The following is a 15875-nucleotide window of genomic DNA, read 5'->3' as shown; positions in this document are numbered from 1 at the left end:
TGTTACATATTAATGTATGGGGGACCTAATGTTCTGCTAGTATCACTGGTATAAAATTAGTTAGAAACATAATCTTGCCCACAGTGTGTTTTCAATCTTACTGTGAAGACAGAATGCTCATCTAATAGACAAGTTTACTGAGTACTCATTACACAGGGCAAACATTTACATGATGGGGTATTATTAAAGAATCACCACTAATTTTCTACCTTAGTTAGACAAATAGGTGCTAAGATTTTCACATAAATGCTAATAATTAGGAAGTTAACAGATTTTTTCATTGATGCCAAAAATTAGGAATTTAATAATGTTAGGTTAGAAATGAAGAAACCTGTTTAAGACATGTAACTAAAGGAAAAGCATATGGAAAGGCTATTCTAAACTTAAATGAATTAGATATCTAATAAGTTTATTGTGACAGTAATAATGTTAAGAACATATAGGAATTATAGGTTATGTGTTTATTTTTTTAAGTTATCAGTAAAACTTTAGTAATTTTAATTGTGTTGATTTCTTGATTATGGAAGAATCTTCTGCCAAATAGTCACCTCCACAACAAATAGTGAAAGCTAAGATTTATTGAGCTCTTACTATGTGCCAGTCACTGCTATGAGCATTTTTACATGTATTATTAATTCACTGACACAGACAACACTAAGATATAGGTCCTATTATTATCCTCAATTTATAGGTAAGAAAACTGAGAGTTCAATAAAATAGCTTGCTTAAGGTCACACGGGCAGTATCCACCAGACCTGGGATAGGAACTCAGGCATCTGGGCTCCTGATCCCTTATCTTTAAGCATTACACTGTGTTGTCTTCCATTAAGCAAGTACTTATCTGACTTGGATAACCAATGATCTTTGACATCATACTGGAATGTCTAACAAATCTCTCAACTCAACATGTTGAAAATTGAGTTGCTGATCTTCCTCTCAAAAATGGCTTCACCCACAGTCTTCCCCATCATAGTTGATAAAAACTTAATCCATCCAGTTGCTCAAGCCAAAAAACAAACAACAACAACAAAAAACCCTTGTAATTATCTGTGGTAGACACAGAGGTTTACTGCCCACATCCCCCTTCCAGGCAGGACTTGTTGCCTACCTGTGGAGGGTGAGGCCAGCAGATGGCCCCCCAGCTGTCAGTTCCTTCAGGGTCTGCAGCAGCTGCAGAGGGCTTATCCCCAGCCCCCCTGCCTACAGGTAAGACCCTTCCCAGGGTAGGGTGACCTGCTTCCAGTGATTGAAAGAGGCCTGGGCCTGGCTATTTCTTGAGGTTACCACTCTCTCCAGAGCTCCCTACTCATTGGTGGCTTTGTGGGTCTGGCTCACAGGTAGACTTCTTCCTCTGCTCAGTCCTGCTCCCTTCCTCTCCCCTCACACATGTTGATTCCTAATAACACCTTGTATCCCAAATTCTGTCCAGTGTGTGCTTCTAGAGGAGCTAACCTGCAACACCAGCCATGACTCTTCCCTTTTCACTTACACCCCACAACCATTTTGTCAAATCCGGTTGGCTCTACTTACAAAATTTAGCCTTAATATGCACTAGCCACTCTGGTCCAAACTAAAATGTGAGGAGTTCAAGAGAGCAGCACTCAATTGTATCCCAAGCATAAAGAACAGCGCCAAAAATAAGTATTTGTGGAATGAATAAATCCTACATTTCATAAATTGATCTGTGTAAAATAAAGTCATCATTTCAATGTAATTAGCAATCCCAATTTAAATGCATTGGCTTCCTTGGCAGAGATGTAAAGGAATCAGAAGTTTACTGATGGAATAGTGTCCTGCTATTCAATTCTTTGGAAAACACAGACAATGATAGAGACTGATTAGGTCACTGGATTTTTATTTACTCATACTCTGAACTCCAACCCAAGGATCTGAGAACACCCATCTATTAATTTTCATATTGGTACATCAAATCACATTTTAATTTTCTCTCAACTTACCTCAAGCTCATCAAGGGCACTTCCCAGGGTTGCTGCCTGAGGTTCTGGTGGGACTAACACATTCTGGATGCCTTGCGAAGCATTTGAAATTACATTGAGGGCATTCTGAATTTCTTCACAAACTGTGTCCTTGCTGGCTTTGAGGGAAGCGACATCAGAATGTTCCAAACAAGCTGAACAAATTGAATGCAATATGGGGGAGTTCTCCTTCAATGAGGCCCGGGCACCTGCAATTTCATCCCTCTGGTTTGGAGATTTTAGGTCCTGAGGAAAGAAATAAAAAGAGAGGTTATGGAAGAAAGATTTATGCCAAGAAACTCTATTTTTCTGCCAATATAAATGAAAAGATAATAGACACTAGGAATTCATAACGATAAGTTAAAATAAAGGGCATAAATTATTTCTATACTCCTACTGATTCTGTTAAAATTTCTGTAATAGGAAAGCTAAGCCATAGCAAATAAAGGTCACAATGGTACAGATGTGTGGTAACTGAGTAACTCTTACATTTGTCAGTCATATACTTATAAGTCAGAAAAATACTTTGGCTTTCACATTATGAAGTGAATTATAAGACAGCTTGAATTACAAGGATGCTGATTACTTATTTGCATAGATGGTGATGATTGCATTGAACCTTTTTGTTAAAACTACACCAATTAAGTTAAGAATACTAAATTAAACTTCCCACCATTCAGCTATCTTCCACTCTTTTTCAGAAATACTTGCTAATAAGTTAATCCTGGATTTTTCTTTCTTTGACATTTATTCAAACAAATAGTTAGTGAGCATTTAGTATATGCTAGCCCTTGTGCTTAGATGTCAAGTGCACAGAAGTGAACAATCCTGAAAGGACCTTGTTCTCCTGAAGCTTATGTTCTTGTTTGAGGGGGAGGGGGCCTAAAGACAAACAGATAAACTAGGTAAAACCAATACATAAGACAATTTCAGGTAATGAAAAATGCTATCGAGAAAACACAACACTGACTGACTTGAGAAGAGAAGCTCTTTAGCTTGGGTGGTCAGAGAAGATATTTCCTCAGAGATGACATTTGCAATAAATATAAATGAAAAGCATTTCAAACAGTGGGAGGAGAGGAAAGAGAAAGTCCTATATAAGTGACAACTGGTTAAAACTAGCTCAATATACAGTGAAAAACCCTGGCAAGTACTCCTTTAACCAAGAGATGAATGTTAACATCATCAGTGATGTCACATGGCTAGCGAGTGCTCCTTGATATGTTGTGACAAGACGAGTACTCCATCTGTCTGGAATTCTCTCCAAAAGCCCACAGTCTCAGTCTAATCATGAGGAAAACAACAAACAAAACCAGACTGGGGAAAATCCTACATGATACCTGGACTGTATCCGTCAAGACTGTTAAGGTCACAAAAAACAAAGAGACTGACTGATAAACTGTCACAGACCAGAGGAAACTGGGGAGACATGATAACTAAATGCAGCATAGAACCCTGGATCAGATCCTGGAACAGAAAAAAAGACATTAATGGGAAAACTGATGAATTCCAAAAAAAGCCCAGAGTTTAGTTAATAGTAATGCATCAATGTTTGTTCATTGTGGCTAATGTAAGACATTAACAATGAAGGAAATCAGAAGAAAAGTGGATGGGAAATTTCTGTACTATCATTGCAACCTTTCTGGAAATCTAAAATTATTAATATAAATAAAAAGTTTATTTTAAAGAAAACTAATTCAAGCGAACTTAACAATAACTTATGCATTCCACATACAATATCTCATGTAATCCTTATAACAACTCATGATACATATTATTCTCCCTTTTAAAGATGAGAAAACTGATATCTAGAGAGACTGAGTTCATGAGCCAACTGACAAAGCTAAATGGTGGCATTTCTTGCATTGTAACCCAAGTCAGTGCAACTGCTAAGCCATGATCCTAACAGCTATGTTATACTCTTTCCTGTGTGGGAAGGATTTCTCTTATTTGCTACTACACAAGGATGTGAGGACCTGTGTTGTATAATGACTTATAATTTATAAAGTGCTTCTGGATAGTATCTCACTGACCATCACAACACCCTTTAAGGCAATAAGGCTGGTGTTATTAGCCCCATTTTAACTAAATGAGTATTTAGTCTAAGGAGATTAAAAGGCTGATAAAAGAACAGATGTAAACCTAAGTCTTCTGATGGCAAATCCCATGACTCTGCTACCTTCGGATAATGTTACCTGAGGTTAATAAATGGCAGCACTACTATATTTTTAGCTCCTTCCTTTCTGAAAATAAAGGCTGTCTGCTACTTCATGCAGGATTTGGGGGTAATTAACTGTTTTACAAGATGTAGGGAAGACAGAAGTAGCTGTCTACCCACTGTTCTTAGCTAGGACATGGAAGCAACCTAAGTGTCCATGGACAGAGGAATGGATAAAGAAGTTGTGGCACATATATACCATGGAATATTACTCAGCCATAAAAAGAAACAAAATTGAGTTATTTGTAATGAGGTGGATGGACCTAGAGTCTGTCATACAGAGTGAAGTAAGTCAGAAAGAGAAAAACAAATACCGTATGCTAACACATATATACGGAATCTAAAAAAAAAGCAGAAAGGTTCTGAAGAATATAGGGGCAGGACAGGAATAAAGACGCAGATGTAGAGAATGGACTTGAGGACACGGGGAGGGGGAAGGGTAAGTTGGGATGAAGTGAGAGAGTGGCATGGACTTATATATACTACCAAATGTAAAATAAATAGCTAGTGGGAAGCAGCCGCATAGCACAGGCAGATCAGCTCGGTGCTTTGTGACCACCTAGAGGGGTGGGATAGGGAGGGTGGGAGGGAGACTCAAGAGGGAGGAGATACGGGGATATACGTATATGTATAGCTGATTCACTTTGTTATACAATAGAAACTAACACAAAATTGTAAAGCAATTATACTCCAATAAAGATGTTAAAAAAATAAATGAATAAAGGACATGTGCCAAAAAAAAGGAAAACAGCATGTGCAAAGGCCTGAGGCATAACAGAGCAAGGAGTATGCATGCTACTGCAGGTGGCACTACAAGTATAGGGACGCTAAGCAGGAATGGTGATGAATCCAGCTAGAAACGCAGGCAGATGCCATGTTAAGGAACTGCGAGAGAAACAAGCTCAGATGTGTACTTTCAAAGATTGCTCTAGCAGTGACCATTTAGTGATTAGAGAGAATGAAATTTCAGTCAGGGAGACCAGGCAATAATCCAGGTAAAAGACAATGAGTGCCTGAACGCTGAACACTATTGCTAGGCTGTAGTAGGATGGATCCAGAAATATTTAGGAGGCAAAAACAGTAAGACTCTGTGATACTTAGATGGAAGGGGGTGGAGGTATCTAGAAGCATCTAGAAAATTGTTTTCACCATTGTGCACATCGTGATGCATTCAGCCAGATGGAGAATACAGAATGAATAATGCATTTGCAAGAGAAAGGTAAAGTACTTTTTGTCATCTGTGAAATGTGAGATGCCAGCATAATATCCAAATTAAAATATACTATACATGGATCTAGACTTAAGCTAGAAATAGAGATCTGTGAATCACTAACTCATAGCTGGGAGCCAAAGTCATGTGTGTGAAGGTTACAGGGCCTTCACCCAGGATGAATGTTACAATAAGGAGAAGAACCTAGGATTCATCATAAGTTGTTTCTTGAAGATATAAACCTGAACATTTTGTGTTCTAGACTAAGAAGCTAAATATGTATTGTAAATTACCAAGAAGGACATCAGAAGATACTGAACTCTCCAAAAACCAAAGCAGCAAGCAAAAACACATGCACACCCTAGAGTTTAGGACCCAAAGTACTGTGGATAATTACGGTCACTATACTTTAAAAAAAAAGAATTAAAGAAATGTTTTTAAGAAAAGCAATTTGGAAGACAGGATGACTTCTGTATGAGGGAGTTAAAAATATGGGGTCTGTTTACTTCAAAAAAGTGAAATTTATATTGGAATACACATGATTTTTTAATAACCTAGACATAATGAATGAATTTGACAAGTTGTTAATGGACTTCTTTACTAAATCTAGAAACAACAGATCAAAGATGAAGCTTTTTAGATTTGAGTGAAATCACTTAAAAAGATATCTATTCCATCCACCTCCCTAGAGTCTGTCATACAGAGTGAAGTAAGTCAGAAAGAGAAAGACAAATACCGTATGCTAACACATATATATGGAATCTAAGAAAAAAAAAATGTCATGAAGAACCTAGGGGTAAGATGGGAATAAAGACACAGACCTACTAGAGAATGGACCTGAGGATATGGGGAGGGGGAAGGGTAAGCTGGGACAAAGCGAGAGAGTGGCACGGACATATATACACTACCAAATGTAAAATAGATAGCTAGTGGGAAGCAGCTGCATAGCACAGGGAGATCAGCTCGGTGCTTTGTGACCACCTAGAGGGGTGGGATAGGGAGAGTGGGAGGGAGGGAGACACAAGAGGGAAGAGATATGGGAACATATGTATATGTATAACTGATTCACTTTGTTATAAAGCAGAAACTAACACACCACTGTAAAGCAATTGTACTCCAATAAAGATGTAAAAAAAAAAAGAATAAAGATGTTAATAAAATGTATATATATATATTCATATTGCTGTCTCTCTCACTTCATTATACTTCCCTTGAATGAAAGCACTATAACTTATTTATTTTTTATCCATTATCTAGTAGTACATGGCATGTATTAGGAACTTAATCATTTTTTTGAAGAAACAAATAGACAAATGAATAAGAAATAAGTAAGAGAAAGTTATGCTCAGAAAGGATAAGAAACTTGGGATATGATTATTCCAAGAAATCAAATGTGTGGAAAATATACATAATCCGGAGAGTCTAGACAAACTTGTACATGATAATGCCACAGAAAGCTAAAGAGTAAAATTAAATTATACCTATCTGTACATCAAATGTTAGTGAAGCCATTGATATAACTGCTTTGGAAAACCAGCAGTGCCTACCGAAGCTAAACATATGTATATATTAATGAATGTGTATGAACCAGCTCTATTCCACTCCTGGGAGAAGATACACTCTTACAGAAATATTTTCATATGTTCATTAAAAGACATATAAAAGTGTTCATAGAAACACTCTTCATAGAGCCCCAAATTAGGGACAACCCAAAGTAATGAGAATGAACAAAATGCAGTTACATGCTACAATACGAAATATGGAATGAAAAACACCAGACACGAAAGAGTACATATTACTTGATTCCATCTATATAAAGTTCAAACTCAGGCAAAACTAATCTATAGTTTTAGGAATCAGAATAGTGTTTATTCTTGAGGGGCGATTAGAGACTGGAAACGGGCATAAGGGATCTTTTGAATTTTGGTAATTTTCTGTTTCTTGATCTGGGTGCTAGTTACCTTGCAGGTGGTGTGTTTGGCTTGGAGAATTCATTGACCTGTATGTGTATAAGCTGTACATTTTTATGTACATATGTTATACTTCAGTTTTTAAAGTTTATACAAAATCAGACAAAACAAAAGTGTTAATAAAGCCAAGCAAATATTCACTGGTATAAATAAGCTATAGACCTGTCATGTTACATTTCCCATGATATTTAGGGAAGGATGAAAACATTGGATATGCAGTCCATTTGCAAGTATCTTCTACCAACTTAAGGGCTTCTGTCTAAAAAAGAAAAAAATCTAAATGTTTGAAAAATAAAAAAGGAAAGCTCCGATAGCTTAGCCATCAGAAAGGGCAAAGCTAAAGGATTTTCACAACAATTGATTCCACATACCCTTGAACAAACCCACATTTCAAAAAATCAGAGAAAACTTCCTTACTAAGCTACCTCCCTGCCCAAGTAGAATAGCTCAGCAGATACTCTGCTCAACAAAGCAGAACTACATGCAAATTACTGAGTTTCTCTTCCAGGTGTTTAAATGAAGAATGAAGTTTCTGGAGCTGACAAACCCACTTCTCTGGTAGTGGAGGGAAGGGAGATCATAAAGAGTAGTTTTTTTTTTCTTTTTTTTTTGTTTTTTGCGGTACGCGGGTCTCTCACTGTTGTGGCCTCTCCTTTTGCGGGGCACAGGCTCCGGACGCGCAGGCTCAGCAGCCATGGCTCACGGGCCTAGCTGCTCCGCGGCATGTGGGATCCTCCCGGACCGGGGCACGAACCCGTGTCCCCTGCATCGGCAGGTGGACTCTCAACCACTGCGCCACCAGGGAAGCCCGTAGTTTTGTTTTCTTAAGACTAAGAAGACATGCAGAGAAAAGCCTGATGGATAATTTGCTATTTGGATTCCATTCTTGGTTGACTTCTATCCCCAATCTTCTCTCTGCCAAGATGTTGCCTGCTAACTGCATCATTGGTCAGTGGGCAGCTTCATGTTCTATCAGAAAACAAAATAGTGCAAACACCTGCTAATTTAAATGTTTTTCTCCAAAATAAATTAGGAAGTTGAATACTTAGCCTTAACTGAGCTGAGGGATATAGGATGGTGAAACAAGAGTAGACTACAGAGATAAAAAGAAGGTTCTGAAGGAAAAAAAAAAAAAAGATTGAAAATATGCAAGATTTTACAATCAAAACATTGTTAAGCAGCAGAGAGAGATCTTCACTGCTTTTCTACACTTATTTCCCATTTTCTATTTCATGTTAGTAGGACAAATTCAATAAAGGAGAAAATTAAAGAATTCTTCAAATTCAAATAGAAAACTAAGAAACCATATAATGATTGTATCAAGATATCCCCAAAGTATATACTCTGGGCCATTAATGCATGTCTTAAGTAGTTGTAATACACCAAAGTGAATATTAATACCTCCAAAGGAACCTCCTAGGAAAGCAATATTACTTAATTCTAATGCAGACTACTGTGTCAGTTAAGAAAATGTATATGTAAAGTTCAGAAACACACTATATTCATTTCATTTTCTATCTATCTGAAACAAATACAATACTATGTATTCATCTATTATTTGCCTTGAATTTATACCTAAAAAAATTCTATCTGAAGTCATGTGTCATGATTAAAGGAAAAAGAATAAGCAGAAAAACATAAAAATAATGAGCTACTTCAGTAAGATCTAATTGCTATACTTCATGCTTTCCTTCCATTTGTGTGTATACTTCATCACTTAATCTAACAAAATTCAAATATCCATAAATCAGAAAACTTTTCCCGTATAGATTAATTAACACCAATGGGAGTTAAGTTGGATTTTAACATCTAGTCAAGGATCAATAAATATCATTATCCCTACAATTCCTTATTTAAGTTTCTGTGACTCACTTGTCAGAAATAAATCACCATTTTCCAAATATTCTGGTGCATCTAAGAAAGCAAATAGCATCATTTAGTATAAATGGGATCCAAACTCAGAGATGTTGATGCAACTTCCTAGTTAATAATCCCTTACGTTCATGGAGTGGCTTATCCTGTTTAACATGTTTCCAGTCACTCTTTCACAAAGAATCCCATGAGGAGATACAAAAAGTGCTATTATTTTTTTTAATTAATAAAAAGTGGTAGTGGTAATTGTTTTTAAGAAAGCCAACATTTATTAAATAGCTATAATGCTTCCTACATGAAAGCACTCTCTATTCTTTCTCATTTAATGGCCCAGCTATAAACAAGATCCAGGATTGGCTCCTGTCTTACCACTCTTTCTACCCAATGCTATTCTTTTTGTTATTGTCAGTAGCTTCATTATCTCTCACAAAGTCTGTCTAAGGACTTTCCTAAAACCCTACAGTTCTGTAGTAGCCCAAAAGAAAATACACATTTCAGCCATACCTTCTTGACAAATAACTGTCACACCTAATATAACGCAGATTAGAAACTTATTCCTTAATTGAGTTTCAGAATAAGACTAATAAGATAACCTCAGGCAAAAATTATAACACTAAATTCAAATGTGATTGATAAGGTCATTTAGTTTGCCCCAAAATATAAGTGAATGATACATGATGAAAGAGTAAAATTAATAAGTATCATCTTCACTATTGTAATCTACCTTTGATAAAATAACAACTCTAAACATAGCATCTTAGTAGTGATAACTTAATGGTTGCTTTTCCCAGAGCAAAAAACTTTTTGGCTTTTACGTTTAATTCAACAGGCTTGAAAAACCTGCTACAAGGTGTGACTTAAAAGCTAAGGGTGAAATGAGGCAAACGCTGAGCAACTCCAAGGCGGGAAGTCTGTCTCATCAGGAAAATAGAAGGAACTTTGGGGTTACAATTCCAACACAAAAGCACTCCAATAGCAGGAGCTTTTGATTGTAATAATTAACCTTACTTCAGCTACAAAATGGGGATAATAATTAATAATTATTAAATAATTAATAATATAATATTTAATAATTATTATTAATAATAATTAATACCTCACAGGGTATTAATGAGGTTACCTAATTTAATGTGAAACATTTTTCCAGCATTTTCTTACTTGACCTCTCTCTATACAACAAACTATTGGCCATATTCCCTCCTTAAATATTTCTCCCCTGTCTCCTTAAATGACAATACTGAATTTAAATTGACAGGTAGTGATCTCTCTACTGAGCTCCAGGAGCATAACTCAAGTTGGATCTCAAAATATACATGCCCAAAATTGAACCCATTGCTTTTCTTATACACACTCCCAAATATGTTTCTCCTCCAACATTCTCAGACTGAAGGGCCCCAATATCCAGCTGACTAACAATAAACTTAAGGAATATCCTTGACCCTTCCATTCCTTCATCCCAGCCATTAGGTGAGATCTGTTATTCTCCTCATTAAATATTTCTCCAGTAAGTACCCTTTGTTCTCATCCTCATTACTAGTAGTAGTCTAGTGGGAAAATGATTAGGGAGAAAACAGAGGAAGTGCTTGTGAAAACACAGAGGACAGAACAAATTAGAGAAATATTAAAGACAACTTTTTGACTAATACGATATTTTGTTAGTAACACAATCAGAGGAGTCTCTCTAAACTTCAAATATGATCCTCACTCCCCAATTTAAATTTTTCAAGTGACTGTTAATTAACACAATATCTCTCATATTGTTTATTACAGACAAGCATGATCTGGACTCCAGCTTCTCTCTCTAGCCTTACATTCTACCACTTCTCTCACAGGCACCCTTTTCTCCAGCCACACAGAATCACATGAGGTTCTACAGGTGCCTTTGCATGAGCTATGTCCCTGCCTCCCCGCATATCTCCTGCTATATGTCCATTCATCCTTCAAGACAATTTGGATTCTCATGTTCTGTCATCCACGGACACACTCATGTGTTCCAATAGTACTTACACAGCACTAATCTAGGATTTATTAAACCATTACCATTTGCTATATTTATTCATGGATACATCTGTGTCTCTCACTGAATTAAGAGTTCCTATTGGAGCCAAAATGATGTCTTAATTCTTTCATTCCCTGGGCCTTGTATAGGAGCTGGCACAGAATGACCAATGAATTAATAATACAACTTTAAAGACATGAGAAAACTTTGAGGGTTACTGCCTTAAGATAATTTACTTTTCCATGAGATAAAATTTTGAATTTTGGAAAAGGAAATCACAACTGCAAAAAGCTAAGGTATACTCATTCTAGAATGGAAATGTTCTTCTTTAATTGTGTTCCCAATTAGGCTAACTAGATTTGCCTATGAACTATTCTTCCAAGTGTTCTGGACTAGCTGTTGATGACAGTTTTTAGCACTTACATGTAAGTGTGCCATTCAGTACTTATTGCTGTGTATCCCAGGTTGTTCTGAAAAATATCTGATTTCTAATTACATTCCCCAGCAGGAGGCAAGACCTTGAGGAAATGCATGTAAGATATCCCATATTTGCCATGCTTTTCAGAAAGTTAAGTTAGTGCTCCCTACCTTGACCAACAATCAGATCCATCTGATTGAGGAAAACAGAAATAATTTAGGTTAATAATCTTGTTAACTTTTGAGTATTCTTAGATACTGATTTCAAGAAGTATTTATACAGTGGAACTGAACTAAGAGCTAGAAGGAAATACAAAGTAAAAATAAGCACCCACTCTGAAGTCCTCTGCTCTCTAGAAATTGTTAAATAATAATATGCTAAAATAAAATGTTGGAATAGATCAGAATTACTATAGGAAGTGTAAGGAAAAGCATGCATAGGTTAGGAACTGCTTCATAGAGAGGCAGGTGAGCATTTCAAAATGCACCAGGTAAAAGAGAGCCAAAAAATCTCACACAAAAGTCAGCTGGCTCTCTAATATGCTTCTCAAACATAGCATATCAAAACCTGAGCTCCTGAAAATACCCCTCAAACCACTACTACCAGTCTTCACCAGTTCAGTAGCAGTTCTTTCAGTTGACCAAACCAAAAACCTTGTTGTCAGCCTTTACTTCTCTTTCTCTCAAATCTCACATCTAGTCTGTCAGCAAATTCTATCACCTTTACCCTCATTTATCTAGAATTTGGCATCTTATCACTTCTAGCAAGTCATCATGTCACTGCTTTGCTCAAACCATCCTATATATCTTTCTGACCTCATCCTTACTACTCCCTTTGTTCACTGTGATCCAGCAACATGGACCTCCTTGCTGGTTCTCTAAAAATCTAGGAATATCCCATCCCTACCCTAGGCCATCCCATTGCTGGAACACTCTTCTGGATCCATGACTGGCTCACTCTCTCACTTCTTTTGAGTCTTTACTCAAAAATCAACTTTTCAGTGAGACCTCCTCTAGCCACTCTATCTAAAAATTCATCCAACAATTTCACTCTCAACATGCCATACTTCTTTCCCTGCTTTATTTTCTTCTTACTACTATTTATCACTAATATACTTTATATTATAGTTATTTACCATGTTTGTTTTCTGTCTTCTTCACTGGAATGTAAGCTCCATGAGGGCACATGAAAGGTATCTGACAAATGTTTATTAATGAATGAATGAACATCAACTCAAATTAAAAACTTGCAATTAATTTGAAACATCTCACACATATAAAAATTATCCTATCACATATGGGAATAAAATGCCAGAAACTGTCTAGTTATACCTGAGAAGACAGATAAAGGGCACAGAAATAGATAGTACAAAACTATTGCTCCCTTTTATCTCTCATTCCAAAGACAGATCTCAGAACATGTTTACCTGGATAGCTCACAATTTACTTGTGAGTTTTACTTATGTCATATTTCATACTTACCAGAATGCATAGAAAAAGCTTCTAAACTCAAAACATAATGGCTGTGGCTGTAGTTGAAAGGTCAATTGTATATGCCTGCTTATTAGAAGGTAAGTTGTATTTAAAATCCAGATCCCGAATTAACAAAGATTTTGCCTTACTCAAGAACTAGATACTGAGAACGTATCTTCTATATGCAGAGTATTCGCTGTTTAGTTTTTGCCAATTTAAATACTCATGTCTCCAGGAATGGCTGCAATCCACCCTGGTACATGAAATAAATTAGCATTCTTGCACTCTAGAGAAAAGTATGTGTTTAGCACCAAATGGAAACAGCAGATGACTAAATACTCTTTTTTAGCCTTGTTTCCATCATAAATACAACAGACACAAGATGCTGGAATGTGGACAACCCCCAGAAGGTTGGTGTTTTCCTCTAATGCAGAAATAAACCATTCGAAAATGCATTCTATATAGCACACCAGAGTCAGCAAGAACCCCTTGGTTTATTTATTGCCATCAAGATGACTTTATGACTAACTATATCACAAATACCTCTATAGCCCAAATGAAGCATAAGGCTACCTTTGATGTTAAACATCACTAAATATCTTATAAATGTATAGCAATGGTCATTCAAGTCTAAGATAAAGGATTGCCACATAAATGATTTAGAAAAACTATAGTTCACACTAAATACTGAGCATTACCCAAACTCATGAGACACTTATAGCCATGAGGTATGATTTCTAAAAAGTAATTTAATAGAGGAGGACCATTTCTACAATAAGTATGAAAAAAATTACCTTACTAGGAAGACCCAGTTTCATCATATCACCTCTTTTAAAAGCATAATGCACAAGAAAAATGACAGTATATCACCCTTGGTCTAATTGTCCAGCTACGTTCCTCAAGGTTCTCTAGCTCTTACTACCCAAATGTGAGTTGAACTTTCATTCCCATTTTTATTCATTGTAGGATTGGTAAGGAATAAATACTCAGAGACATTAAATTTCAGTCAAAAAAAATATTCTTCAACCTGATAAAGGGGATCTATGAAAAACCCACAGTTAAGATCATACTTAATGGTGAAAGTCTAAATGCTTTCTCCCTGTGATCAGGAATACGACAAGAATATCCTCTTTCACTTCTATTCAGTAAGGAAAATAAATAAAAGGCATCTAAATTGGAAAAGAAGTAAAACTATCTATTTGAGTATAAGATGATCTGGTATACAGAAAATCCTAAGGAATTCACTAAAAAAAAAAATAGAGCTAATATATGAGATGAGCAAGGTTGCAGGATGCAATGTTAATGTGCAAAAATGAATCGTATATCTATACACTTGCAATGAACAGTATAAAAATAAAATTAAGGAAACAATATTATATACAATAGAATCAAAAATAAAATATTTAGTAATGAATCTAACAAAATAAGTGCAAGACTTCTACACTGAAAATTACAAAACATCATTAAAAGACTTAAATAAATGGAAAGACTTTCCATGTCATGGACTGGAAGACTTAATATTGTTATGACTGCAATATTCCCCCAAATTAAACTCTAAATTCAGTACAACTCCTATCAAAATGCCAGCTGTATTTTTTGCAGACATTGACAAGATAAACCTAAAATTCATATGAAAATGCAAGGAACACAAAATAACCAAGGTAATCTTTAAAAAGAACAAAACTGGAGGACTCACACTTTCCAATTTCAAAACTTACTAAAAAGCTACAAGAAAGTGTGTTACTGGCATAAGAATAGACATATAGATCAATAGAATTGAGAGTTCAAAAATAAACCTTTAAATTCACAGTCAATTAATTTTCAACAAAGGTGTCTAGACAACTCAATGCAGAAAGAATAAGTAGTCGTTTCAATAAACAGTGCTGGGACAACTGTATATTTACATGCAAAAGAAAGGAGCTGAACCCCTGCCTCATACCATACACAAAAATTAACTCAACATGGATCATGCACCTTAATGTAACAGCTAAAGCCGTAAACTCCATTCATGAGGAGTCTGTGCACACTCACTTGTTCCTGAAGCAGAGCAGAGGGGGCAGATTTCCTACACCGCTCTGTGTGCACCTCAACCTGAGCTACTGAGTGTTCCAGCCCTGCTTGGGAGCTTAGCTGTGAGACACAGATGTGTCTCAGACCTGAAGCAGCATCTGAGAAGGGTGGGGACAGCCATTACTAACGCTGACACAGTCAACTCATCAGAAAAAGCCCCATTTCTGTCTGCAGCCAGACCGCCACAGCCTGTGCCCCAACACATGCCAAGTGCCCACACAGGCCCCACTTGCCCTGTGGCATAGCTCCTGGGTATAGCTCCTTGCCCTGTGGCAGAGACAGAAGAAAGAGCCCAGCTATGAGAGACAAAGGTGGCTTAGACTCAAAGCAGCGTCTGAGTAGGGTAAGGGCAGCCATTACTGGTGCTTATACAGGCAGCACATCAGAAGCAGTACAGATCTCTGACCCAGGCCTCACCACCACAGCCCACACCTGAACATGCACTGAGTGCCCACACCAGCCCCTCTTGTTCCAGCACTGTTCCTTTCTGGGGTGAGGGTGCCAATGCTGGGAGGGGGAGGGGTACAAACTTAAAGGGAATGGAGCCACCTTGGACCTAACCCTCAGGGCTTCTGCTCCAGCAACTTGAGACCTGACCTTGCTCCCAATAGGGCAGTGACAGCCATCAAGCAGAGAGGAAGACCCAAATCACACCTGGGTCCAGCCCTAG

The 15875-nt window shown here is 36.9% G+C and overlaps 1 protein-coding gene across 14 annotated transcripts in view; it reads right to left on the bottom strand.

Moving 5' to 3' along the window:
- Positions 1–15875, bottom strand: part of CTNNA3 (catenin alpha 3) — a 1677393-nt gene that overhangs the window by 1210990 nt on the left and 450528 nt on the right. For all 14 annotated transcript variants that reach the window (XM_079899786.1, XM_079899790.1, XM_079899787.1 and 11 more), the window contains one exon: positions 1959–2222. In XM_079899786.1, the coding sequence (XP_079755912.1) occupies positions 1959–2222 (264 nt within the window). The remainder of the gene's footprint in view (positions 1–1958; positions 2223–15875) is intronic.

This window comes from Stenella coeruleoalba, assembly GCF_951394435.1.
Source record: "Stenella coeruleoalba genome assembly, chromosome: 16".
Lineage (NCBI taxonomy): Eukaryota > Metazoa > Chordata > Mammalia > Artiodactyla > Delphinidae > Stenella > Stenella coeruleoalba.
Note: the sequence above shows the minus strand (reverse complement) of the source record. Positions and strands in the feature narration are given on the sequence as shown.